At 35.3% G+C, this 27,604-nt stretch overlaps 1 protein-coding gene across 3 annotated transcripts in view; it reads left to right on the top strand.

Moving 5' to 3' along the window:
* The window catches only part of LOC110832180 (mariner Mos1 transposase), a 349,358-nt gene extending 323,476 nt beyond the window's left edge, over nucleotides 1–25,882 (top strand). Inside the window, exons 5-7 of one of the 3 annotated variants that reach the window (XM_022068972.2) lie at nucleotides 6,880–7,141; nucleotides 9,052–9,143; nucleotides 9,460–25,882. In XM_022068972.2, the coding sequence (XP_021924664.1) occupies nucleotides 6,880–7,141; nucleotides 9,052–9,125 (336 nt within the window). In that variant the 3' untranslated portion in view covers nucleotides 9,126–9,143; nucleotides 9,460–25,882. Of the gene's footprint in view, nucleotides 1–6,879; nucleotides 7,142–9,051 lie in introns of all 3 variants that reach the window. The other 2 variants (XM_022068971.2, XM_087349460.1) reach the window with 2 other exon arrangements.
* Nucleotides 25,883–27,604: the final 1,722 nt, after the last annotated feature.

The following is a 27,604-nucleotide window of genomic DNA, read 5'->3' as shown; positions in this document are numbered from 1 at the left end:
CGGAATGGCTGTGTAAGACAAGACAGTAATTAAACAGAAAGGACGACTGGGGTATTGTTCCGTATGTAAACAACTCGCATGTTTAACAGACAAGCTGTGTAAACAGTCTGCTGAGTGATTGGAAGTCAAGAAGCTTTCCTATTCCGGATTGTTTATTCGCACCAATCGTCAGTGTAGCCCTAAATGAGGATGTTTACATACCGCAATCTCATCAGGAATTTTCTTTTCGAAAAATGATTTAATATTCAAATTGTTTGTCGGTTGATGCACAGTTTACACCTAATATTGTGTTTATCGCTGATTAACTGAGCATGTTACCATATTGGACAGCAGGTTGAGCGCTTAGCTACAGCTATGAAGCGAAATTTAAATCAGCAGAATTCAATTTTAGAGATGAGATTTTAGGTGAAGACGAGTTTTATTTTTTGGGCGTTGTGCCGTGTAGTCTGATAGAAGTTTACCGATGTTTCAGTGGTGCCTACTGCCTCATCGCCCTGGTGATGAAGGCAGTAAATACCTCCAGAAAGTACGTAACCTACGTTGCTTCCACTCGAATTTTGTTTTAGTAGCTTAAAATAGGCTGCGACCGCGTTCTCTTACAAACATTAACAATCACTGAGTAAGTTATACAGTTTCATGTAATACGACCACAAACATTTTTTGCGTTATTTTTCCCCTTGTCTTAATGCTCCGTTTGTGTAGTTTACGTCTTTATATTTCTAAAAATGACTCTCATCTCCTTCGAATATCCAAATAAAAGGATGTTTTTTTCATAAGTACTCTGTTGTACTTCGTCATAAGTGAAAGTATGTTTTTAATTAAAACCGCAAGCCTGAGACTAGCTCGACCACAGGTCCAACAAAGATGGATTTTTTCTTTCATTGGTCACCCAAGGACGGAAGCATAACCAACTTCAGAATCGTGGTTTTAATTAAAAGCTATTTGATAATGAATCAGTGCAATAGAATACTTAAGTTTTCCACCGTTGTCAGAAGCGTTTAAAATAATTCCTGTTGTGGTTAAATAGACCTTGTAGCAGAGGTCTTAAATTATACCAGATGGCGAAGCAAGAACAACAGTTTTAATTATTGCAGCAAAAATAATGACAACAGAGACTTTTTTAGGCTGTGCTCCAGGGAAACCGTCTAAATTAGATTTCCTGTGCAATATTTTGAAACACGATAATTTTCTATCCTGTGAAAATTGAATAACAGGGGGCTGGAAAAACTTTTATTATAAGGAGCTTCTTAATTTGTGTTTTTTAAAATAAACTTTGTTAGAAATTAGGGTGATCGATTCAAAATATATGACATATACCGAGCATATAGCACGCGTGGAAGAAGTTATTGATGGAAAAAAAATTTAGCCGGAAATTCTGCAAGGAAGAAACTGCTTACGAGATTTAGCAATCTGTTGGTGAATAATCAGTTTGTGAAAATTTACTCTGTTGTATGAAACTGTTTCTGTAAGAAAACAAGATGGCTACGGGGTGAATTATAATATGACTCTCGTTATACACGGGAGTTGCATTACTGCGAATCGTCGACTATATTTAAAATACGTGAAACGGGAAACGTATAATTATCGTCATTTTTATGTTAAATTTCCACCAAAAATGCTTGATGCTAAGTTTATCATCTGCATCACATTCCATGATAAACCTGGAGAAGGATCAACGCAAGTAAAAGGCTAGAAAAGTTGGCCGCGGATGGGATGTTGATGCGGGTTACAACACTGAAATTAAACCAAGGTTACGCTATAACACGGACACCGAACGCTCTAATAACGAGAATCACCTGTAACGTATTTTAATTCTGGTGTATACGTATCTATACCTAATGGATGAGAAATAATTCAAATATTGTACGGAGGCTTATGACACGTGTTCTTTATCAGTGAACAGTTAATAATAGACGAGGATACGTATTTCTTGAGACTGTTTCTGACAAGTGTTGCATAACGGAATCTTGCAGGTCTGCTAGTGAAAATTACGAACCATGCGCAGAATAGATAGCCATATCGTGTTTTACTTTATAGTTCTTGCTGTCTTCACCAGAACGAAGAGAACAAAGCAGAAGACGACGTAACTCCTTTCCTTGCCATAATTGGGCTTGCTCACTGGATCATTAACTGTTCATTACCAATATGCCATTAAGTTTTATTATTATAATTATGAGTTATAACGTCAATGCCAGACGAACTACATTGTGTTTTGTCTTCTAATTACTATGCTTTTGACATTTATTGAAGTTTACGGTCGTAATTAAAGTTGAATTTAATATTTGAACGTGACCGATTTTAAATTTTCATCGTCCTCTTATTTCCAGAAAGAAAAGGGCTCGTTTTTAAGAATTTACGATATAATGACGATGAACTTTGCGTTGAAGAGTAATTGTAGTCCTATATCTTCTATGTCAGTTCCTTCAAAGCTTGATTTATGAGCATATTGCCCTCTTATCATACGTTAGGAGGTATATTAAAATATTGTTGAAAATGAGAGACAGAAATATAACACGTTCTTCATTTAAACATTTTTCACTAACTAACAACATTCGATTTTTTTTATTAAATCACTTCAACGCTTCTACTTTGTGGCCGAATACATATCAGATTAGTTTTCTGGCTTTTACTGAAGCTCACTGTGCTTCAGTTAAGACAGCTTTTATATTTCCATTGTCGCTTTTTGGAAGTAGTTTTCAGATGTAAGTTTTTTTTATGAATTTGTATCTTATTATTTTAATGATATTCATGAGCTACAGCCTGGACGTCCGGGGTTAGGTTTCTGTCATGCCAAAAGTTTTCATTTCGCGTATAACTACTCTTATCTGTTGAGGATAATGTATTGGTCACTTGCCTCTATTCATTGGTAAGGTTGAGCTTTGAACATTATCTTTATTCGCCCCACACGTCCTTTCAGCGTTAGTGACAACATTTATTAGCTTTCACGTTCTGAGGCCCTATTTTTGTAATATTCTTTCAAATATTATTCCCCCATATACTCCTTGTCTTCCAAAGTGGTATGTTCCGTGACGTTAGGCAATGTACAAACAACTCCAGATCGATGGCTGAGTGCGCCGATGAATAATATCGAACAGATATTTATCGACTCAGCAGTTTGAAAACTTGATATCGGGTTGTGTTTTAAATTTAAAGGCACACCTTCTTTTGAGTAGTGCTTATCGTCTTGAAAGGAGCGCAAACACGAGGGATTTCTGCTAACGGTGAGTTATATTTGTGTGTTACAATCTGGACTGATGGTCTTTATGTTACTGTTGCCCCCTACCCTCCTTATTCCTTTGCCAGGATAAGCTGTGGGATGATTTTCATGTAAGATGCGGGCTGGTCCATTAGGAGCCTGTTACCAAGACGTCTTTGAAATAATCGGATCTCAAACACTGTCCAGCAGTTTGGAGCAGCTGAGTGTGTAAATCTGCAGACGTGTTCTGGATACAGACAGGCAGATAGCCGGGTTTGAATCCTAACTTCAAGTTTGTTAAAAAATTTAAAATCTCGATGTTCTCTACTCAGTAGCCGGTCTCAGAGTTCTTTCCGCACGAGAACATAAAATGTTCCTGATAGGAACACGAGCGGCATGGCGACAGATTGTGAATACCAAGGAGATCTAAACTCACAACGACCACCAAGTTAACTGTGAACACACTTATTACCGCCCGATTGTGAATCATCCGACTTATTATGATTCGTTCGGTGAAGTAGTTGCCTCTTCATACGTTTAAACGAATGTGCCACTTATACCAACTGAACGTAATCGAATAAGATAGGATTTTAGATTTTTACGGCGGTAGAAATATTAATTGTGGTCTTCTCGGTTTTGCTGCTCTGTAATCCCACGCGTTCTTACAAACGTTTCGGATAGAAGCCGCTCTCTAATTTGAAACCACCAGACGAATAAGTGTTGCCACGTAAGACATTACTTGTATGGAATTTAAAAAGAAAACACGACAATCGTAAATAGGATTTGCGATTCTCACAGCGGCTACTATGTCTTCGTGGTTGGCACTTGCGACAACCATTACCACGAACCTAATGATGATGATAGCAAGTACTTATGACACGTCGGTAAACTTCTGCGAGAATGCACAGCGTTACAACCCAGAAGACAGACATCTTTATAATCGTAAATGTTTATTGCATTTTAAAGTACAGTGAAATCTGCTCCTAATATTATTCGAAGGGATCTTGATGTCTTTCCATCTTGAAGAAAACTGTAATCTAGCTTGTATTTATTCTACTTCAGATCGTAAATCAGAAATTCTTGTTTTGTATGTAACCTATACTACGCTGTGCACATTTCCGAACTTGTTTCTTATATATATATGAAGGAGTTTCCTTTTGATTCTGTTTCCATGTTGGACGAGCTTTAATGCACTTGAAGCAAGTTCTTCGTAAAGTCGAGAGTTTGAACTTGAGTAAAAAGTGTCCACTGAACATATACATGTCAGAATATCTTAATTTAACTGAATAATTGCCGACTGCCAAGGAATGCTTCTTCGGGAACAAATTAAAGTCTATTATTCGCATCATGAAAGGCATTTATTTCTATTGAACACAGTATATGTACTTCTCCGTCGCGTTATTTACGAAAAAATATTAAATCAATGAGTTTATATTATATTTATATAGTTCATATTATCATCCTATAAGCCATATATATTAGATTAATCGTTAATCTGTTGTAACTGGTAAAACATTTTACGAAAATGTGATTTATGTTCTGTTCCCTGGTCTCGGATATTGTTTATTTACTGTTGACTTCGTTATAAGTTTGAGAGCAGCTGATGTAGTAGACACGGGGTTTCGTTGAGAATTGATGTCATTTTGGGGATTATCTAACATGGCGTCGATCCTGAGAAGTGATTTATCGTTGCCTGTTCCCCACGACGAAACTTGAGCGCAAGTTCGTTATAGAGCCAGTATTTCCTATTCAATTATAAGACAATATAACAAAGGCTGCCCAAAACGTGTTACTTGCTCGTCATATTTTGCGTAGAAACTCTAGGATGTTTGTTTGTCGGCTAGTTTAGTGAGAATGCTTGTTCAAGAGAGCTGGCTACTATCGAAACCGTTGTATGAAACAGAACCACGAAGAAGTGTCTGAAGACCAGGAGTTGTCAGAGGAATTGCATCCTGTCAGAGGCGATCAATTTGTTGATAATAAGGCGCTTCGTGAATTTAATTTCTTATACCTTAGCATGGAACAGAGTCCTTGAGAAACACATAACCACTTAGGTGTTAAGAAATTCTACGCATTTTATAAAAACGAAAGGTTCATTAATGTGTCTACTCCATTCATTCCTACATAAATCTAATTCGTGATCTCAGGCCCTCCATTTTTCAGATTCATTTTAATATTATCCTTTTACCAACGTCTAGGTTTCCAAGTGTTCTCTAATCTTCAGGTTTTCCCAATAAAATGTATGCTCTGTCCGTCTCATTTTTCTTGCTTCGATGATTCTGATACTACTTGATCATGACACTAAATTGCGAATTACAGTTCGCAATGTCATTTGTCTTGCTATTTCCTTTTTTATGATATTCAGATATTCTCATGGGCTCTTTCTTCTGAAACATCGTCATTCTTTAACTTTCTGCCGATAGTCATTGTGATTAATATGACCATGCAATAACTGATATGCTTAGATGCTGGTTTCTTTCCTCGAAGACCCACATTAGGTTCTTGTGCAGTGCATGCAAGCCTTGTGCTGGACGAAGTGTGACTCCAGCTTACTTTTTTCGCTTTCATTCTTTCAAACATTTATCTCCATACTCCTACGTTGTCATCGTCAGTAAGAGCTGGTACATCTATGTGCATCTGAGGCCGTACTTGGGACTCAGCCTAACCCCACTCTGTTTATTTTCGAGAACGTAGCAAGTACACACGAACTCATCGTTATGCTTCAATAATCAGATTGAGTGAGGAGGGTATAATCGTTGTTCATTTTTTATTTTGAATCTTGGGAATCTGTAGTATAGTTAATCATTTTCAGTCCGTCAGTTTATCTCCGTGTGTAATATTTCCTTGAAGTACGAGATTAAAAATAATAGATTTATTTATTTTCGGTTTATTTAACCATGCTGTCAGTAGCTATGAATAGATAGGGTCGAATGATAGGATAATTAATGAATAGTGAATTGAAAAGAATGTGGAATAAATAGGTCGTGGATTATTTTAATGTACTATTAAAGAATTTGCCTGGAGGGACTGAGAAGACCTCAAAAATTCTCAATTAGTATAACGATTCTCCTGGCCGTGATTCTAATCAGAGCCTTCGGAGAATAAGAAGCTGGAGTTCTAACCACCCGACCGCGACAATTATTATTAATGGTAGAAATGAGAGATTGGAATAGTAATAACAGTAGCAATAGGCCCAATAGGGTTGACGTAATGGTTGTGGGGGAACAGCAGGCAGGTGTTATCCTTCATGGAACGAAAAGTCTCTTTGAAGTCACTGTGATAAAAGGGACTTGTCAGTCCTATCTTCGTAAGCTACAATATTTAGCTTGTTCCTGAGGCTTCTGAGGCACATGTCCAGAATGCATCTTAGTCTTACCAGGTGTTGTGTGACAATGGGAAAGAATCTTAATTTTTGGTGGTGATGAAGTAACCTTTTCTATTTCTTGTAGCTGGATGATAATGGCTGTAATTACCGTCTCTGAAATTCGCATACGGATCGATGCGTGAGATACAACCATTTATCGGCAATGCAGCTTGCTTTTCCTGACGGTCGAATTGCAGATGACGGAGTAAATTGTTAAAACATTTTGTTTTAGCGGCGATAACTACGAATCCAGAAGCTGCTGCTGCTTTCTCAGCTGCTAGATCGTCCTTCACATTGAACGATTTCACTGTTATTTCAGGCGGAGAGGTGGGTGTGGGAGTACAACAAGGGAGCTGATGAGACGGACTCTCAAGGACTACACACGAAGACTGTGGGGCTGCGCTTCCAGATACAGAACGAGCACTTCGCTATGAACGTCGGAGGCCTCCCTCCGAGAGTGGAGATTCGCTGCACCTCCACTGTGGGTAGCGCCACCCGTTACAAGGACGTGTTCCCCACTCTGGCAAGGGCCCTCACTTCCAACAAACTGGCTCAAGAGAGGTTCCGGAACTCTGCGGCAGGTACGATACGTGACTCAGAATTAACTAACATTCTTCATCTAATCAGCTCTTGAGCTGTGAGGAGAATATTTGGCGTTCTAGAGTAGAGGAAGTGTCCGGAATATGGAAAAAATAATATAGTGAGGAGCTTTATAATTAGTACTTTCTACCAAATGGTTGTCAGGTCAGTGATGATATGTTTAGAACACGTGGAACAGAAGGCTGAGACGAGTAGTACCCACCAATATCTTGGTCGAAAAACCTGAAAGGGAGATTTCAGTTTCTCAAGGCGGGGGCGAGTATGAAGATGACACCCTTCTGGGATATTACGCCTTGTAGTCTTCTAGAACTTGACCGACGTTTCAGAGATGATTCCTGAAATCACCCTGATGATGGAGGAAGTAATCACCTCTGAAGCGTGACTCTACACCCCCCAATTTCCCAAAAGCCTGTCGTCTGTTGACATATCGATATATCGGAGAGTCGTATTAAAAGTGGCCGTCAAAAACTGCGTATGAACACGTAGACTAGGTTCAACAGACAAAAGCTCATGGTGAGGTGTTAACACAATCACGAAATGTGTGTTTTGTAAATTGGCGGGAATATGGATCAGCTGAAAGACTGTCAGCTTATCAATATGGACTCTGCCTCGCAACATGGATGTAGAGCGAAATAGGTAACCACTGTTTCGTTTGACGGCGAAGACTGAAGTCGTGTCTACATTGAATAACATTGTCTGAAAGAATGTTTCCTTCTCAGTAGTCTGCGTGTTTAACGACGCAGAGCGGGAAGAAGCAGAAGGTTAGAATGTGTAAATGAGTTTCGCGGTCCGCAAACGGAAATACCTCCCGATCAGCCATTACGACTGACGTGGTTAGAGCAAGAATGTGATCGTGGAGCGTAGTACTGTCATGTCAGCTGTAATGAATTGCTGATTGGATGAAATGAACTTAACGTAACTTCATTTGCAGAGACAGATTTTCGATGTAAGCTTACCTTAATTTGGTGGTACGACTATTTATTTTCGGTTTAGTGCAGACAAACTTCCTATCCGCATTAAAACCAGAGTAACTTCTAATTTCTTATGGCCGTGTTCGAAACTTTAATCGTATTACACTTTGGCGCTTCTCTATTTTGTTATAATTTAGTCTCTGTAAAGGGTAATTTTAATTAAGTTTGCATGGGACTTTATACAAAACAGAAAATGTTATAGCATAACTTCAAAAGTTAGACTGTGTTATAAAAAGGTCTGTCATGATTCTTTCTTACGTCATTTATTGTCACTTTTCAAACTCTGTCTTACATCGTCGAGTGACGATGGAAGATTCTCACTAATGGTGAGTGGATTATGATCATGACTCGAAAGTTTCTGTCGTGGTGTATTTCAAAAAAAAAAGTCAGAAAATAGAAGATCATATAGTATAACGATTTATTAATATTTGTCAAGGAACTAAATGTATGAGCACACTTAAAACTTGTATTTGCCCCTAAATCTTTTTGAAGGGCTCTTGTATTTTGACAGTGAATAGGTGAACGATTTCGCTCTGGTCCTATAAATGCACCGTACCAAACAAATAACATTTTGCGAAAAAGTTTAATGTAGGTTCCTTATAATGAGTTTCGAAGAAATCGTCAGCTCTGATACCTTGAGACAGACGACTAGAGTGACGAAAATAACAGGATTTTCTCGAAAGGCATCCAAAATCTTTACACTGAAATATATTCGTACAGCGAAATTTTAGTCCTCAGTTCTTTATTGTGAAGGCAGTGGCTTTGCTGATCTTTTGAGATGACTTTATTGCATTTATTCGCCGTCACATGTCTCTGCGTATTTTGTTAGCAGATTTTTATCTGTTTGTCTATTCAGATAGTTCTAACAGAATTACTACCCACCTCAGTGATCCTAATTTGTTGTTACGTTCTTGTTGCAGGTTTGTTCGTAACGTCTTCACTCAAATTTATTTTCGTGTTGATTGCGTCAATCCACACAGTGTATTCATCCTGACGTTAGAGCGAATACAAGGTGAGAAATACAGTTTCCCATCACATCAAAATATATACATAATCAGCTAATTCCCTTGCACACCAAAATAAGAACACTACATACGAATGGTGATAACGGAAAGTGTTGTATTGTTTATTTCTATGAACTATTTAAATCCGGCTAGTACCATGCAACAAACAGTCAGTTGAATATGTGGAGTGTTTTCCTAATGGAAAGAATGAAAATTTCGTGTGTTTTCAAATCAAGTACTCAAGATATTGAAGTGATATGCTGTATTTAAATTGTGCCCATCATATATTATTACAAATTTGTTTCCTGGTTGTTTTTCTTGTAGGAAAGAAGGAGATTCATGAATGATTGCGTGTGTTTTCTTGCGTGTAATATTAACGACATCTTGAATCAGCTCATAATAATGTTGAACGGACTGTCCCATAAGGTCAGTGATAATGTAATTGTTTTAGTTATGCGTACCGTGTTAGTTCTAGAATAAAATGGTTTTGATGTCTCTAAAAACCAGAATATCATGAGCATTATCTTTATAAAAGGACAATTTTAATTTAATCACATCCGTTTAAAATGTTTAAATGTAACAAAATAAGTAAGATTTGAGGTTTTCACAGCCGTGAGTATGAAGATTTCTGTCTTCTGGGTTGTTGCGCTGTGTAGTATGGTCGATGTTTACCAACGTTTCAGAGATCATACTGCCTCCGTCATCAGGGCGATTCATCAGACTACACAGCGCAACAACCCAGAAGACAGAAATCTTCGTAACAAAATATTATTAAAGCTAGAAAAGTTCTTTAAATTTATGCAGAAGATCACGCATTTTTGCATTCTATTCTAATCTCAGTTTTCATTTATTAACATCTTTATATGAGAAAATTTTGGGATGTTAAAAGAAAATGATTTCAACGGAATTTCGTCGTCGTGGGTTGCTAATTCGCTTATAAAAAAGAACGTTTCGAATATTATACTTACGTAATGTAGCTGTTCAGAATGTTTAGCGTCCTTTTATAAAGAAACTGCCTTTAAACATCTTGTTTAACATTCGAACACATGTATTATATAATTCAGAGTACAAGAATGCGAGCGGCAAATCATGATTATCTGGCTGCAAAGTATTTAAGTAATTTATATTTTAAAAGATCTTTAATTATTTTAAAAAATTCTCATGCATTGTGGCTATATCATATACATCGTATGTAATGCAATTCATACTACAGCACTGTTCTATGATAACGCATCCAGATTCAAATGAACCAGTCTGACTTAACAAAATCTTTACTTTGTTTTGTCATAACTTATTCATTCATACTCCAAATGTATTCGGATTATAATATATATTTGTGCTGGCAGAGATCTGAAATTAATGACAGTGATATTAGTCGTAATTTGTAGACGTCGTTCATATGTTCGGGATGAAAGAGTCCTGTACTCGACTCACTAGACGCCTGAGGCTACAACACTTAAATCTCTGTTTATTAAATTATCCATTGTTTCGACTGTGAGTTTATAGGATATTTAACTTATTTTGGTGATGGTAATCTTCAGTTAGTTGCCGAATTCTCATGACGAAGGCCCAGGTTTTCTCGCAGATAGGTTCACATATGATTTGTGGTGGACAGAGTGGCATTTGAACAATTTTTTTTTCGAGTTCTTCCGATTTATCCTGTCATTATCATTTAACTACTGTTCCATATTCCGTGTGTAATCTTGAAGATGGCCAATGGACCCGTTTGAGGCCGCAGTTCGTCAGAAACATTGTCTTGCTCCATCGAAACAATAAAAATATCTAACTATTCACGGAGCAGAGTCCTTGAAAATGTAGTAGTTTTCGCTCATACTTAAGAACGTCCTCGTCCTTTCTTTAACGTTTATCTCTGTGTTCATAAGAGCCCGCAACCGGTCCATATCATGAAACAGATTAATCCAATTCACATTCCCAATTCCGAGTTCTCAACGATCAATCTCAACATATGTATTTGGCTTCTGAGTGATCTGTTCTCTTCAGATTTCCAAACAAAAATTGTGTACTTATTTAATATCTCTCATGTAACATGTAAATACGAATTAAATTGGAACACCATGATACGTGTGATTCGTCGCTTTAAACACCGTTAAACTTTTTCATACTTTAAATAAATACGCAGATTAACGAGGCGTCTGGCAAAGATTTGTTACAAAGCCTTCTGCCTAATATCGCAATATAAAAACGGCGAATTAACAAGGCCTTAATCGTATGTAGGTATTAGGAGATAGGGTTTACACGTCAGGAAGCGTTATATGAAATTGAAAAGTATATTATAAGTATATAGAAGAATATTTCCGTGCTTCTGAGGTGAATTGATCCTACGTGAGAGTGAAGATGACTGTATTTTTGGATGTTACACCCTGTTGGTGGAGGCAGTAAGCATGCCAGAAACTTCGATAAATTTCTGCCGGACTCGACATTAAAGAAGACACTCATCTGGAGAGTTCAGATCTCTCAAGCTCTATATCTCTACTTAATTACCACAATGCTCGAGGCATTGTTCCTACTGTGAAACGAATTTGCTTGTCATTCTGATATAATCTCATGATGTGTGTGTGTGTGGATAGTTTTTGTACCTAACCTTACTGGAGGTGTTTTATGAAGTACGCAAAAAGATTAAAAGTCTCTGACTGAGAGGCCGAGAGTCGCAGAAAGAAATAAACGATAATTTTCTACTCACAGCTTGTGTAGGCTTCGGTTTTATTATTATTCGGCATTTTACTGTATAGCCTACTCATCTGATCCCATATATATAGGCATACACAGAAACTGTAGGTAAAATGTTAGTTAAATGTGCTATAAATTTGTTATGGATTGATTACAGTTTAATGTTTCCAGCGTATCCGAAAATATTTACTTTCATCAATTCAGTTTATAACTTGAAAAATTTATTTTTAATTTGGCGGTGTTTTCATTGTTTGCCTAAGTTTTTATCAAGAAACTTTCCATATTTAACTCCACTGAGCAAAGCCCTTCTTGGGCAGTTAATAATCGCTCAGATGGTTGAGAAAATTCTCGACTTTTATGGAGCCTATACCGTTACGGAACATATGCCACAAAAGTAAACTTCTATACCACCCAGAACTGCGTAGTGATAATTATAAAAAGACAGTGCATTCTATGCCAATGTAGACGAAGATTTTCCGTTCTTTGCTGTTGTTACGTGTGCCATAGTTTGAAAACTACTGCTCCGTGCGATCACTAAACACGCTGCATGTACTTCATTTGTCATTTTACGATCTCTGTCCTTTCATAAGAACTGCAGGGCGGTGCTTGCTAATGGGAGTAGTTTTCTGAGGCATAGAACGGACGAATGCATGAACAAAGGCGCGTCATAGCAAATCAGAATCACGATATTGCTTTACGAGAATTAATAAAGACATGTTCAAAAGGCGAAATTGATAATTGGGTCTTCCATTTTCTGGCTATGCGACTACTACAAGTTTATTACACACAGATTTAAACTTCGATTTTATTTACCAGGTAACCTTAATTGTAACTTCATATATGAAATTGTTATGTTAAACACTTTACAATCAAATAATGATTTATCTTAAGCAGAGTTCTTGACAATTTACTAGTCCCTCAGCTAGTCAAAATATTCCCTGATTTTTATGGAACCTGAGGTTAATCAGTGTCTTAATAAGATACCATTGGTCCATTTCCTGACCCTTACTCTAAGATTAATTATAATTACTTGTCCATCTACGCCCACCTATTGCAAGTGATCACTTTCTTTCAGGTTTTTGCTAAAATTTTATGTTCCTTTTATCTCGCGCTTCTGTGCTACATGTCGCACCCATATTTTCCTTATCGATTTCATTGCCCTAATTTCTCTTTTAAAAATGAAAGTGTTGTTAAGATTTTATTCGGACGTCGGTGCCATCAACGAAATTAACTTTTCCTGCTTATGTAGGTAGTTAAAGCTAACTATTTACGGGTTTTCAGCAATGAATTTTATACGTTAATTAAATAATTATAATATATACGCTCAATACCGTTATATGCTATGAATAAATTAAAATTCTTTGAAGCCCTAGTTCGTCTAAATAATATCTAGAAATTTTTTCCGTACCTCAAAGAAAACACGTCAGTTTATTACAAAAATCAATTTGTTAATGATGTTTAAGGAAATTATCCCATTTAACACGGAGATTCATACATTACCCGTAAATTTAAGTGCACAGGTACTAAATGTTAAAGCAGGTGATACAAATAGTTACCACTGAGCATTAAAGAGTCAAATCATATCCGTACAATTATTTAAAATTACATGTAATTAGTTAAAGTGAGATTTCTGGTTTTCACGGCGATAAATGCTCGACCGTGTAGTGGTGCTAGATTATTGGCTGACGTTGAAGAAGAGCTTACTTAAAGGCTTCAGTCATCGCCCTGATGATGGCGGCAGTAAGCTCCTTTAAATCGTCAGGCGCATCATACCATCTTCAGGTACTATGTACTACCTGATATGTTTTGTCATTATGTTTGGTGTCTGCCAAAGTCTTATGCATACGTAAGATATTAATTTCTATAACAAGGATTAAAATTATTTTTAATTTACAAGGTACACCATTCGTTGCCAATACAATTTCTATGATTTATTGGTTAAAAATTATGTTTTCTGTAGATGAATGTGTTCTGGGATATTCACTGTTAATTCTTAGTTACTCAAATAAGCTAACAGTTAAACCTATTTGCGTAATTAATAAACAAGTAATATCATGGCTTAATATAACAATGTTAGTACACGCGCTAAAAGATAATTAAATACGTGAGACTTGCTTAATATAGGTCATACTTCACTTTCGTATTGTAATTGAGCACCGAATTGGCTGGATTAAATACGATTTTGACTCAAACAAGAGATTTTTGATGTTAGGATATTTTATTGAAACAATTACTGCATTGTAGAAGATAATATTAAACTTACAACGTGTAAAGTGATCGCTATTAATATCGATCTAAATAAAAATTACTTAATAAGTTTTTGTAACGTTCCACAGCATTTAAATTATTTTAAAGTGGTTTATGCTTTCGTAAGTAATTTATTACATGCAGACTAACAATCAGATTACCAAATATACTTTAATAGGAGTTCGTGATATTTTTGAATTACTTAAAATATTTCAACGACAAAATATATGATTGGCATTAAGAAAGTTGAATCGGAGAACAGCCATAATGTTAAAAGATATTCTCGCAATTTTACTTAAAAACTAAAGGATATTCAGTTGACGCTGAATGATAATCGCTTCACATCGTTCGAATACTGACAAGAAGATATATGTTCTATCCCGGTTCTTCTTCTCAGACGGTAATGATGCTGCACAAAAGCAACTTCATTTATTATCATTAGCTAATCGCAAAGGCAGACACACGTGCCATCGCGGGATATTTATCTTCCAGTGTTGTCAGGCAACGGTATAGTCATTACGTGAAGTCTGTGTTCGATTCTGGATATCAAATATCCTGCAATATGTCACTAGGTTTCATTAAGACGCTAGGAAATTCCTTAAAGCAGAAAAGAATAGAAATATGAATTCTTCGAATGCTTCATAAATGTGCGTCTCCTACGGATTCCTACTCGGGAGGCTCTGACATCGATTCACGATCTTGCACAAAGCTGCTTTGAGATTTATCTACAGTTTTACATCAGATGGTAGCAGTTTCTAACCATCACTCACTATATATCTGCTTCTAATTTTCGTACCGGAATTGAACTTATAACTTGTTAGTCGGATTAAGTTTCGCACTTTCGTTCAAAACGTTAGTTTGTCTTCCCGTCACTCCACAAATGTTATTTTAAGTAATACATATATTTTCATGGGTATTAGAAAGATGTATTGAACTCTTATTGAGTTTTCATTAATTTTAAAAAAATTCTTATGAACCCGGGTATACATAGGCTTACTATGTAAATACATAAGGTTTTACATGCATTTTTGGTGTCTGTGGATCACGTGATGTAATATGTCCCATTATAAGACGTTAGTTAATGAGAAAGTTTTATCACAACTTGCCGTGTTAAAACAGATTTTCTATCCCTTGTTCCATTCCATTACGCCGAAACGTACGTCTATTGATTTGGCGGTTTGTGCAAGTGGATGCCATACGAACTTCTACAAGTTGTTTTATTTCTTCTGCTTTTTAAATGCATTTTCTTTCTCTTGTTTGGCACCGTATTTTGTATTAACGGTTTTCCATTTATCTGAAAATCAAGTGACAGCGCCATCAAGGCATATAGATGACTGCTTCACCCAATACGGGTCTTGTTTTCTCGAAGAAGCTAAAGCTGATGAAACATGGCGAGTAATTCAAACTGTCTCGTATAATGGTTACGCACCTAGAGGATCGTGAATCCTATGGCATTTGCCTTGGAAAACTATAGGGACTATATTATACGATAATGTGAAGATATTTTTCTGAGTCTTTCTTTGCACAGATTTAACCCATGTAGATAAGTATTTGACCGTCCAGTTTGTCAGTCCACGTGTTATGACACTGAAAACACTAAACGAAAATTTCTAGAAATGTAATAAGTTTAAATTTTTCATGAAAGTGTTTTTAATTTTCTTCCAGGCATATATACTGTGCATCACATAAAGCTGAAGTCGTACTATTAGATTATTTAGTCCATGAGTTGGACAGGAGGTTACGGTGTGAAAAGGGGAGATTGTGGTGTATTTGAATTCAATGGTAAAGTTTTACATTACATTTGATATTTACGTGTGTAGAACGTCATATACGCATTTTTTTTCTTACTGGAACTTACTGCAGTATCTGCTGATAAACTTTGGTACTGAAAGTTGAAATCAGCCAAAATTTTTCTTCCCATGTGCCTCTAACGTATATTTTCTTATCATTCAAAAATTTATTATCTGGATCTAATCAAATTCTGAATTTGGCACAAATTTTAAATGAATAAGGAGTAGAATTCAGATAAAGTAACATTGCTCTGAAGTAGTTACTTCTGTCGGGATCTTCTTGAGTTACTTGCATCCGCTGAGCATTTCTTGATATGCATTTTCCCGCCGATCGTTTACGATATTTGTATCCGCTGAAAATTTCTTGAGATTCTTTTACGCGCCTGGAATTTTTATTGAGGTTCTAGCGAATGTTTGTTCCTCCCTTGGGTAAGTTCCTCTTATAAACCTTGCTGTTACCAACCTTACAGACAGAAAGGATACTGAAAGCCAGGACGACCAAAACGAAGATGAAAAGACCGAGATTGCCTTGGTATCCATACCAACATATTCTTTAAATCGTTCTGTTTTTGTACATTTTGTCAGTTATCTCCCTAGGGTCAGTAACATCCTATTTTGTCACTGCGATTACATGAAAACTGTTATAATTTCGTCTGCTTCTGATTTGATGGTTGCAGGTTTGAACAGCCCCGTCGAAAACTGTTGATTAAACGTCCCTGGATATAATTAATGGTAGATGTGAACAAGAGGTCTAAAATATTAGTTTTAGCTAATACCATATTTGAATTCGTCGTCCCGTTTTCCATAATATGACATTTATTTACTGAAATCCGACATGTGGTTCAGTTTTAATGAACAATTGTTCATTGTGATATATTATTAATTGCCACGCTCACTTTTATGTACTGGCGCAGATAAAACTCAATAACGCATGTAGGTTTGTTCATAACGGGATAGCCCTTTTTTAGTTTGCAAAGAAATGTTTCACTGCGATTTTCCCTATACTGTTGTTCGTTTCGATATACATTCCTACGTGTATTCTAATTTACTTTCTTACTCCTTGGAGCGTATCTTTAATTTATATCTTGAAAATAAATAAAACGACGTTGTATTAAGACTCTTTGCAAATATTTTACATTCGATTCTCAGGAATCGACATTTCAACTGATGTGTTAAAACTGAAATAAGCACCTTCAAAGTGTATTGCTTAAATGACGAAGCCAGTATGTATACATTTTCCGAAAACATTTGGATTATAACCTTAAGTACAAAATTATATAATAATTCTTGTCATTTTAAAATGCACCCTTTAAGTTAGACTTTGAACATGAACTACGTTTAATTCTAAGATCTAATGAAGGCAGTATCAATTTTCCAAAAACGTTAATGGTATAACTCAGATTTGTCTCATATGCTTACTTTAATGTCTAAATTTCTTAGTAAGTGCCGTTTATTAAATCTCGAATTATGAAACTATGTTGTGTTACGTACAGAATACACGCGTGCGCATTGGTGTTTTCAGTTTTGTGGATGTCCGCTGCTACATCAAGTGATGGCTATTCTCAATTCTGGTGAATAGCCTCAACTATGAGGTTTAAAAAAGTTTAGGATAGGGTCACCTGATATTCATATTCCTTTATTGTGTAATACTGGGTGTTTCAAAAATCCGGTTTTACCACTAAGAACAGCAAGTGACTGACGTGGGAAGTAATTCAGAAGTCCTCGTGCGCATGCGCGCCTTGGGTGGAGTATTTTCCAGTTGCAGCCAGCATGTTTCGTTCTTGCAGGTGGACAAGGATTTTGAATTGCTCTGAAATAAGAATTTTTATTAATATGCTTTTTCTGTGTATTAATATGCAGCACATTGTATTCTGAGTTGTCTCTCCAGGCACATTGCACTTTATATATATACAGTGTAACATTATAATTGTAAGAAACGTTTGCATACTGTGAATATGCTAGTAACGTAATACTCTGTGTCCAGTCACTTAAGAATATATTAAATCATCATACTGTTATTAAGAAGTGTGTTTGTCATGAAAATGATTTGCTGATAGACACATCCTTATTTTACAATATCTGTTTTTCGTGTTCAGGGATTGATTGATTGGTCATTCAAATTAACTCTTACATACAAGAAATGTGAGATAATTTGGTTTCTGACACAAGTACCTTTAATATAAAGAAATGTCCTCAGTTAGAAAAGATTCAAATCGAAAAAATTACGAAGTTCAAAATTAAATGATTATTAAAAGACGCTCGATTTTAATGAATGGTTACTATTGTCGATATTCGTTGTTTTAATTAATATATGACGGGCTAGAAAAGTACGTACTAAAATTATATTTTAGTATAAAACTGCTCAATAAAATCTTTGTTTCCGTACATAAAACATACATTATGTAAGAAATTTGGAAATTGGAGTACTTATGTATGTGTGAATTGCGTAATTTAAAAAGGTGATTAAAATATTGTTTGTTATCGGGGTCAGGGTCATAATCTAATGTATTTGAAAAGGTTTATAAAAGTACAGAAGTAATGTTTTTAATGTGTAGGGTTTTGTCCAAATTATTTATCTTGCAATATGCCAAGTGATATAAAACATGCATACAAACAAACCGTTTACATTTTGGAGGACACTAATGCATTCCAATACAATACACGGTATGCAAGGTTTAAAGATTGCCAAGTGACACTTCTGAGGCCCCTGTTACGTGTCTACGTTATGCATTGTTTTCAAACACAGTGCCAGAATTTATGCAAGATGGGTACAATATTTAATATTTTAATTCGTTCAGGGATATTCGTAGAAGACATCGTTTATTATCTTAGTAATCAACCAATTCATTTAAAATTATGTTTAATTTTATTATATTTCTATATAAACAATTTATTTTCGCGATTAAAAATTAATAGGCTGCCACATTTTAAATGCAGAGTACGATTGTAAGCTCGAAATGGAATATCGATTTTATTTTCAGTCTACTTCTGCCGAATTATTTTAGTTTCATTGTGGAAGTGGAGTTTGATTGTGAATTGAAACCGGTCGGAGAGTGAGGTATGAACGCAAAAAGGAACATTGCAGCTGTAAATTGATGTGTTCTTTATAGGACTGTTTTACATAAAGAGAATTAAAGGCGAAATCGTACTATAAAGAAAGCAAACTAAAACACTAAACGTTCTTTGATTACACAGAGAGAGTCAAGTGGACAAATATATATTCTAAAATGTGACGGACACAATGTATTAATATAGAGATATTTTTGTCGGATATTTCTTTGGAAATATTTTAGGATGCGGGATGTATTTTCGTAAGGTTATGATAAATAGGTTTACAGGAAAAGTAAACAAACAATCAAAATTTAAAAGTTGCTGTTCTAAGCTTCAAATAATTATAAATTAATTAATTTGTGTCAAAACAAAAGTTAAATTTATAAAATCATGATATATTCGTAGCTATTCTCATCTTGCACAGTTCATTCTAATGCAGGTTTTATGAATCATGTAAATAATGCACCTCTTTTTCCGAAATTAAAGAGGATATATGTGTCAAACCAGCTTCAGACTTTAATCATCTGATTTCAGAAGTGTCGGTTTATTAACAATTATATAAGACTGTGTAGGTAAATAATACTTCCAGACAGTTGAGTTCAGTTGTATGGACCTTGTAAATAATTTTCTGTACATTGTTTTATATCCAGATACTTTTAAAATTCTCCTCATATTGTTGAACTGCCGTTGTGTATCGTGGTAAAAATTATCTGAAGATAAAACCATTGTTTAACTCCATTGTTCAGAAAGTAATTGTTACATTTTAAAGTGCATTTCTGTCTCAGAATAGCTCATATGTATACTGATACTAATATTCTGAGGAGATAAAGCAAGTCTACACGTAATAAATTTTCAGTTCCTTGTGAGAGAAGTAAGATAGCCTTAGTGTGTTAACGCCTGCTGAGGTACCCTTAAGTGCTTTTAGTGAATTTACGTTGTGCAAATAATTTATTTTCAAGTATGAACGTTACCACATTGGTCTTGCTATTTCTACAAGATAATGACGTACAAGCAGAAATGTTCATGTTTTCATCACAGAATATGTTTCGTGACTGTCAGAATTTTAATTTTTTTTATTTCTTTAGTTATAAGAATGATCTGTCTAACCCCGCGAGTTAATCCGAAACTAGAGTTCTGCAGTTACATTTAACATTTTTAGCCTCATATTTTTAAAGTAAATTCGTACTATTTGAGTATATAGGTGTTCATGTACACAGATACATTGCAAACGATGAATGTAACATATGTTTTGACTAAAGCGATTATTACAGTTCAGACATATGTTCAAGCGATATTGTATTCAATGCTAGTCTTTGCTCGTTTTTATGTGTTACGATACGGAAAGCTGGTTTTGGCAATTTAATTAGCGTTAAAATAGATCAAGTAATATATATGCCATAAATTCATACAGCATTCTAAAATAAAATAAGCATACATTAACCGTATGACAGAAGATTGTTATATAACCTAAACGTATAGTTTATTAAGTTAAGTGTCCGCGTGTCCTTTAAATATTTCCAGTACGACTGTTTCCGCTGAAATATTTCAGAACTATTTACACGTTAGTACACGTGGCGTTATGTGTATTAATACATCCCTTTCTGTATTAGAAAATTTGCTGTAGAGAAAACCTGTAGTATTCTAGATGTGCTGGTAGCATTTTCCCTTCCCTTCGCTTTCCTTAAAACATAATATTTGTAAATTATAAATAAATTATGTCTTGCAGAAGTGTTCTCTTCATCTGCTAAAATGTGGATCTTTGTCTCTGGTGGTACTTGATATAGACTGGGAAACTTATTTGCGTCATTGAGGACAAGTTTCTTGATGATACGCGACAAATGAAGTCGTAAAGAAAGAAAATGAGGGAAAAAGGCCCCTGTTTTATTTACAAACCAGTTAATTCATAAAGCACAAACACGACGTTTATTGTAAGATTTGAGGTTTTCACAGCGGTGAGTATGAAGATTTCTGTCTTCTGGGTTGTTGCGCTGTGTAGTCTGGTCGATGTTTACCAACGTTTCAGAGGTCATGACGCCCTGATGACGGAGGCAGTATGACCTCTGAAACGTTGCTTAACATCAACCAGACTACACGACGCAACAACCCAGAAGACAGAAATCTTCACGACGTTAATTGCTGCTTAGAGATTCAAATATTTCTGTTCCTTCATGTATATTAAGTTCAACTCCATATTGTTGTTGTTATGATTATTAAAATTAAACAAAAGCTTGAACTCATATTCTCACACGAGCATTGTCTTTCCTTTTTTGTCATGAAGTTAACTGCAAAGAATGAAGAGTGCCAGAAAGTTGAGAATTTATGACACATTCATAAAGGTTATGTCTGTGCGTAGTTCGTACTTTGTGTCTTATCAGCCTCGAAATAAAATCCACGTTTTACAGAAGAGGACACTTAGATAAAATGTATACTGTTAATAGCTCTGTCTTTCTGTTACAACAAGGACGAATTAAAACATAAAGAGAACACGTCCAGTCCACGTATCTTGCATTGTTACTGTTAAGAATAATGTGTCACGTAATATTATTTAACTTTCTAACCGACATATAGCTAGTTGTTCGATTTAAAAATTAACTATTGGATAGATAGAAGTTTCGTTCAACGTGTGGCACGTTAATTACGAAGTGATTAAAATAAAATAAATAAATAAAAGAACAATGTTAATGAAGTATTTTTAAAAACGTGCTTTTTTCTATCAGTTGACATGATAGATGATAGTAGCCAGATGAACATCTTGTAAGGATGGCCGCTTTATCCAATTGGCAAAGTGGTAAGCTGCTCAGAACCCCCTGGTTTTACGGTCCTCACCGTGCGAGATTTTCAGAATACTTGAATTGATAGTTCAACGTGTAAATTGGATTGTGGACAGTAGACTCGAAGCACGTATATTTTTTGCGTTCATAATTTTGTATTTCATACTTCAGATTTGATTGTATAAACGTTAAATAGTTAAAAATTAATTTTAACGAAGATATTTTAGACCACGTGTTGTCCTATGTTATCCCTTTATGTAAATAAATGTTACACAGTCTTTATAAAGACGTAAGAGAAGGGGGCTTGCCCTAAAGTGACCCTGCTTCGGGAAATCCCTTTTGCGTTACATTGACTACACACGGACTTGCTAGTCTTGTATCTTATTTGAAATATTGGGTATTTTAGTCTGTGGTGTAGCTTCCCGATGTGATGATGATTTTTTATATTTCTTGTTCGTCACTATTCACACACTCGGTTCACTGTCCATTTACTATAACATGTTTAGGCCGAATGTGGCCATCAGCATCAAGAATTTGGTTTTCTGTCACATTCTCTGCTGTGCTTACTTCTTCAGTTACTCTTTTAGCTTTTCATGCTTCAACATTAATTACACTATTCGAACGTTTACTAAATCCTTAGACTAGGTTTGCATTCGCAAACAGAATTGGTTACAGTTTCTTAATTTAGAGCCAATCTTGAATAGCTGTTCAGAAAATAAATTGGTTTGAGCATTAAGGATAAATTATACTGTTTTAAAGAATTAATTCATGTGATTAGTTGTCAAGTGTCTCCAGTATTACACTATAGAATCTTTGTCCATATGCCACGTAACAATTGGAATATATTCACACAATTCATTTGCAGTTTGACATTTGTGATAAAGGAAATGCTACCTAAAAATTAATCTTTGAATATCTTAAAATGTTCGTGTCATTTAAATATCTTTAAAACTATTCGGAAGATTAAGCATGACATTTATTTACTTTGAAGTATATACAATATAATATTGCTTCACTCAAGTACTTGCAATACAATATAAAAAATGTAACATGTATAATAACACGTGCTTCGGCTACTACATAAATAGAATTTGTCATGTTCGAGCAACTAAATTGTAGTTGCTTAATTTAATTTCGAATTTTGACACGAAATAATCCGTTTGAATAACATTCACACCCTGGTTCTTCAATTTCAGTACGCACTTTATAAAATAAGTGTACAATATTTCGATTATTTTCTTCGGTATGCCCACATTATTGTTGTTTGGACGCTTATAGATACAGCAGTTATTCAGATGAATCTTAGCAGTGTGGTAGCAAAGGATGTGACGTTCATTGTTATACGACGGTCTTTGGCAGTTCCATGGACCTACATGTTATTTCGAAAGAATACTGACTGTAGACAGCAGGGTGTCCAAATAAGCAAAAGCAACAAAACTATATATAATTTTTCAGATGTTACAAGTTAACATCATTAAAAATTTGCGTTCAACTATTATTTCTATGTGGGAATCGAAACTACGTTTAAATTTTAATCTGTTTATTGTTCTTAATTATGTCAAAACATTGCTTCTCGATCAGAAACTTTGCGCAGTTCTGTTGTAGTCTGTAACAAAATTACATTACAACGTGAACAGTAAAGCTTTAGCGATAGTTAATATATTTTTATTTATGTTATGCCTTGTTTTGTACAGTCCCTGCAAAGAGAAGCTTTAATTTGTCCACGCACACACTTCGTGCTTTTTAAACCTTGCATACTTGAAAGTTCCATAGATTTTTTCAAGTGACTGGATTGTCGCTAAAAAAGAGATGGTTTTATTTAAATTATATTTAAATAATTGAACCAAATTTCATAATAAAATATTTGGCTCATATTTTAATATACGAAGTACGTTATTTTGAATTAAATGGACTCTTCATTACACAGTTACATTATATTAGATTACTGAAAATGTATATGCCTATTACGTCTCGTCTCATAAGAAATTGGAGGCTGGAACAGGATATACTTAGAGCTGAGAAATTTTATACGAGGTCGCTCAAAAAACTTTACCTCAAGTTTAAAACATTTTGTGAACTATCAGACTTGTATTGTAATAACTGGTTTGAAGGATATTATATTATTCCATGTTGAAAATGTCGTTAACTTTCTTTTACACAAACATTCAAGTCTACGTTTAGGTGAGGAGAGAGTAACATCCAGTATTTTCGTACAAATTTCGTGCCATATAAATGTTTGAAGGTGAAACTGAACTAGTGATTTGTATTGCTATAATGTTAATTCCGACTTTAAGTTCTTTATCATCAAACACTTGGTATACATCGATAATTAAAATTGATTTGTTTTAAGTTGACTGGTAATATTTTGTGTGGAGTTATGTCAGGCATGAAAAGATAAAAGAAAAAAAATATATATATATATATATATATATATATATTCTGCAGTTGCATACTTCAATTGCACTTCGAAACATAAGATAATTTATATAAATCAAAACTCATAATTCATACATTTAGTTATTGTCAAATTATGTGTGTTCTATCCGATATGATGCTTTGATATGTATATTTAAACGTCACCACAAAATTGTTAATTCGCACAGGTGGTATTAGCGTTAGTTTTTGGGTCCAGAGTGGTTCAAAATTCCTATGTCCATATATTATTTGTTACCACAAAACATTCCACCGCATACCCACCCTTGGCTACCCTCCATTGACCAACGATGAGCATTGAACCACCGATTATTCAATATTTTCATTAATGCAGCAGTGAATGGAAATCTAGTGTCGATTAGTATTTACAGCGGGGTATGATTTCTATGGGTTGTTAATGTGAATATTATTTATGAGTTATGGCAACGTGTTTCCGACGTTTCGGAGATCCTTGGTGTCTTCATCTTTAAGATGAAGTGACTACCCTGTGGCCTCATTCACAGGGCCACAGGTTGTTGGAAAATGCTCCGTTTATTTCGTAGATCGTCACTCAATAGAAAGTGAGTTAAAAATGTGCTGTTGATAGAATCATATATAGTGCGTCCACTGATGAAGTTTTACACAGCTGACACTTAATGACTCCCGGCAGGATCTACTACGATATACTTAAGTTGATATTATTATTTTTGTACAGCGATACTTGATTCTTATCGGGAAAACATTGTTAAACATTGACAGTGAATCATGTAGTTCAGCCGGAAAGTGGTAGTTACGTTGAAATTGATCAGTGAACACACTTTATAAGTATTTCTGATGGTCTGGATGAGTGGGAAATCTGGAACCGTGGTGAACCAAGAGGACGATGCGTGCCTGACTAAAATGGAAGTGCAAAGAAATACTGCAGTCAACATAAGACCTTGCTATTTGGTAAAAAATTATAAATTGTCTTGAATATTTTACCTGATATATATTATAAATGTAAATTACGTGATCAGCACTATTTTATTTGGCGTACTGTGGTTTCTACTAGATTTTCACGCGGCATTCAGAATCAACCAAAAAAAATAACGAAAATAGAAAGCAAATCTAGTAACCCAGGAATAGTGAACCTTTTCGCTCACTGGTGTCAAATTTAAGTCAAAAGTTACTGACCGGTGCCACCCTTCCTCGTTGAGCCATTGGTCAGATATTTCCTATTGCTACTGCATTTTTTAGACATTTCTTCAGTAACCGCGTATTTGTTTCAAGAGCGCCACAAACAATGAGACAATTTTTCAAGTCTAATTTAAAGTAATCGTAATGAGAATTTTAGGACACAATGTATGTATTTAATACAGTTTAAGAAAACAGAATTGAAGTGTATATATTACCAAAAAAGATCTGGTTATGAATTTTGGATTTGTTTTGTGATATCTTAATAAAAATGTCGGTTTCAGTCCTGCATGTACTGTTAACAGTTTTTAATGCTTGTAATTAATATTTTGTAGTCTGTCCTTAGAATGTGTATGGTGGCTATCACATGTCTAAATTCAATTATAAAGATTATTTAATTTTTTATTTATCATGTCAATATAATGACGTTAAAGGAAATTCTACATTGTGATCGTCACAGACAGAACTTTTGCTTCAGTCGTAATTACTAAAGGTATATACGTTGGATGGACTACGAAATAGTAACATATTTTAAATATAATAATTGTGATAATGTATGTTATATTCTATCCACATGATAAGGAAGTAATAAAACTGTTTGTACATAGGAACAAAGCTGTCAAACTTATTGACATTTCCAGCATATGACTGGTACATATATTTTTAAGACTCACACCTTTATAAACAGCCATTGTTCATTCTGAGAAGCAAATGAATCAGAGAAGTAAATTTTGTGTAGGAAAGTACGTCCAATTTAACACCGAAACACGTGTAACACTTCCCACTGTATTGCAAACGGTAATTAATTAACCTCATTATTGTAGGGTCTTCTTTAAACTCTGATTAAGAAATTTCCCCGTTTATATGGAACCATAATGTTCATCACCTGTACGCAAAACTGTAGTTGGACATTTTTCTGAGTAGATTCAAGTCACTTTAGATCCTCGCACTCTTTTTCTCTTAGACTGATTTTAATATTGGCTTCAAAGTTAATATAGTACTTAAAAATCTTTGCCCACAGAGATCATGAACTCGGCTATAATCATGAATTATGCTATTATTTTAAATTCTGACAATGCTTCTCATGTAGGAAGTATGTTATCATACGCAGTTTAGCGCAGAAAATTATATGTCTAAATATAATCTCGTTATTTACGATGGAGTTTTCATAATTTCCTGACATTACCAACTATATACATAAGAATCTAAATACCTCAATAAAATACCTTCTAACCATTGAAATAAATGCTGCACTGAGGATATCGTACGAATGCTGGTGCGCTCAATAAATGTCTAGCAGTATTACCATGTGCTATTAATTTTAGTAGCAGAGGAAGAAAGCAAAATTAAATTTTTATTATTCTCAACCACATAAAAAGGAAAGCCACAAGGCTGGAAAGGTGTAAACACGTGTGCTATTCACAAAAACTGATTTGTTAATAAGATTGTCAGTTATCATACTTAGACAACTGTATTTTCAGGTATACAAATCATCGATAAGTCACGAGGCGTATGAGCTGTTTGGCAGCGTGCTGGATTAGTATGCAGCTCACGTGATCGGTTTTTTTGTTACGTCGAAATATTATTTTTCTTTCTTGTAGCCGCCATTTCGTAGTTTTATGATATTTAAAGAATTCCTGCACGAAAGTTTTGAGGTGGTCCCTAATGGCATAACGTCCATACCAGTTTTTATCCAAACCTATCTACCTCTTCTAGAGTTGAATAATGCGAACAGACGGACATACTTGCATACATGACCAGCCCAATCACGCATAATAACTCTGATGATGGAGGCAGAAAGGACCTCTGAAACGTTGATAAACTTCTGCCAGATTACACGGCGCTATAACCCAGGAGACAGCCATCTTAGTACCCACCGCCATGAGAACCTCAAATCTTACAACCCTACGCTAGTTTTCGTAATGGCGTAAAGAAAAAGGAATAAGACTGAGGGCCCCAGTTGAGAGAGCGATGTGTCCCGTAACGCAGACTGCATCGGGAATGGTCAGAAGAATTATCTGCGTCCTGTAATCTCACCCTCGTGCCCTGTATTTTCCGGTTTGAGAAGCAGAAAGAACCTCGCCAGGAGGAGCCTTTGTTGCAATGTTATAGTCCAATGACACTCCCCTCACCCCTCACTCCCCCCCCAGGAGCTTGCTGAGACAGTAAAACTATAGGGAACCATTTCTCCTGCTTATTCTAAAGCACGCTGCAGAGTGCACTTCGCCATAAATCTTAATGCGCAGAGTTTGTGCGCTCTGTGTCATGGATACACGGAGAGAAGACACGAGGAACAGGAGGTGAGCCGTGAAAAGAGATGGATTTATGTGGCCATGT

The sequence above is a fragment of the Zootermopsis nevadensis genome, unplaced genomic scaffold (genome assembly GCF_977971745.1).
Source record: "Zootermopsis nevadensis isolate Lab colony 2312 unplaced genomic scaffold, Znev_1.0 Znev_ptg000002l, whole genome shotgun sequence".
In the NCBI taxonomy this organism is placed as follows: domain Eukaryota; kingdom Metazoa; phylum Arthropoda; class Insecta; order Blattodea; family Termopsidae; genus Zootermopsis; species Zootermopsis nevadensis.
Note: the sequence above shows the minus strand (reverse complement) of the source record. Positions and strands in the feature narration are given on the sequence as shown.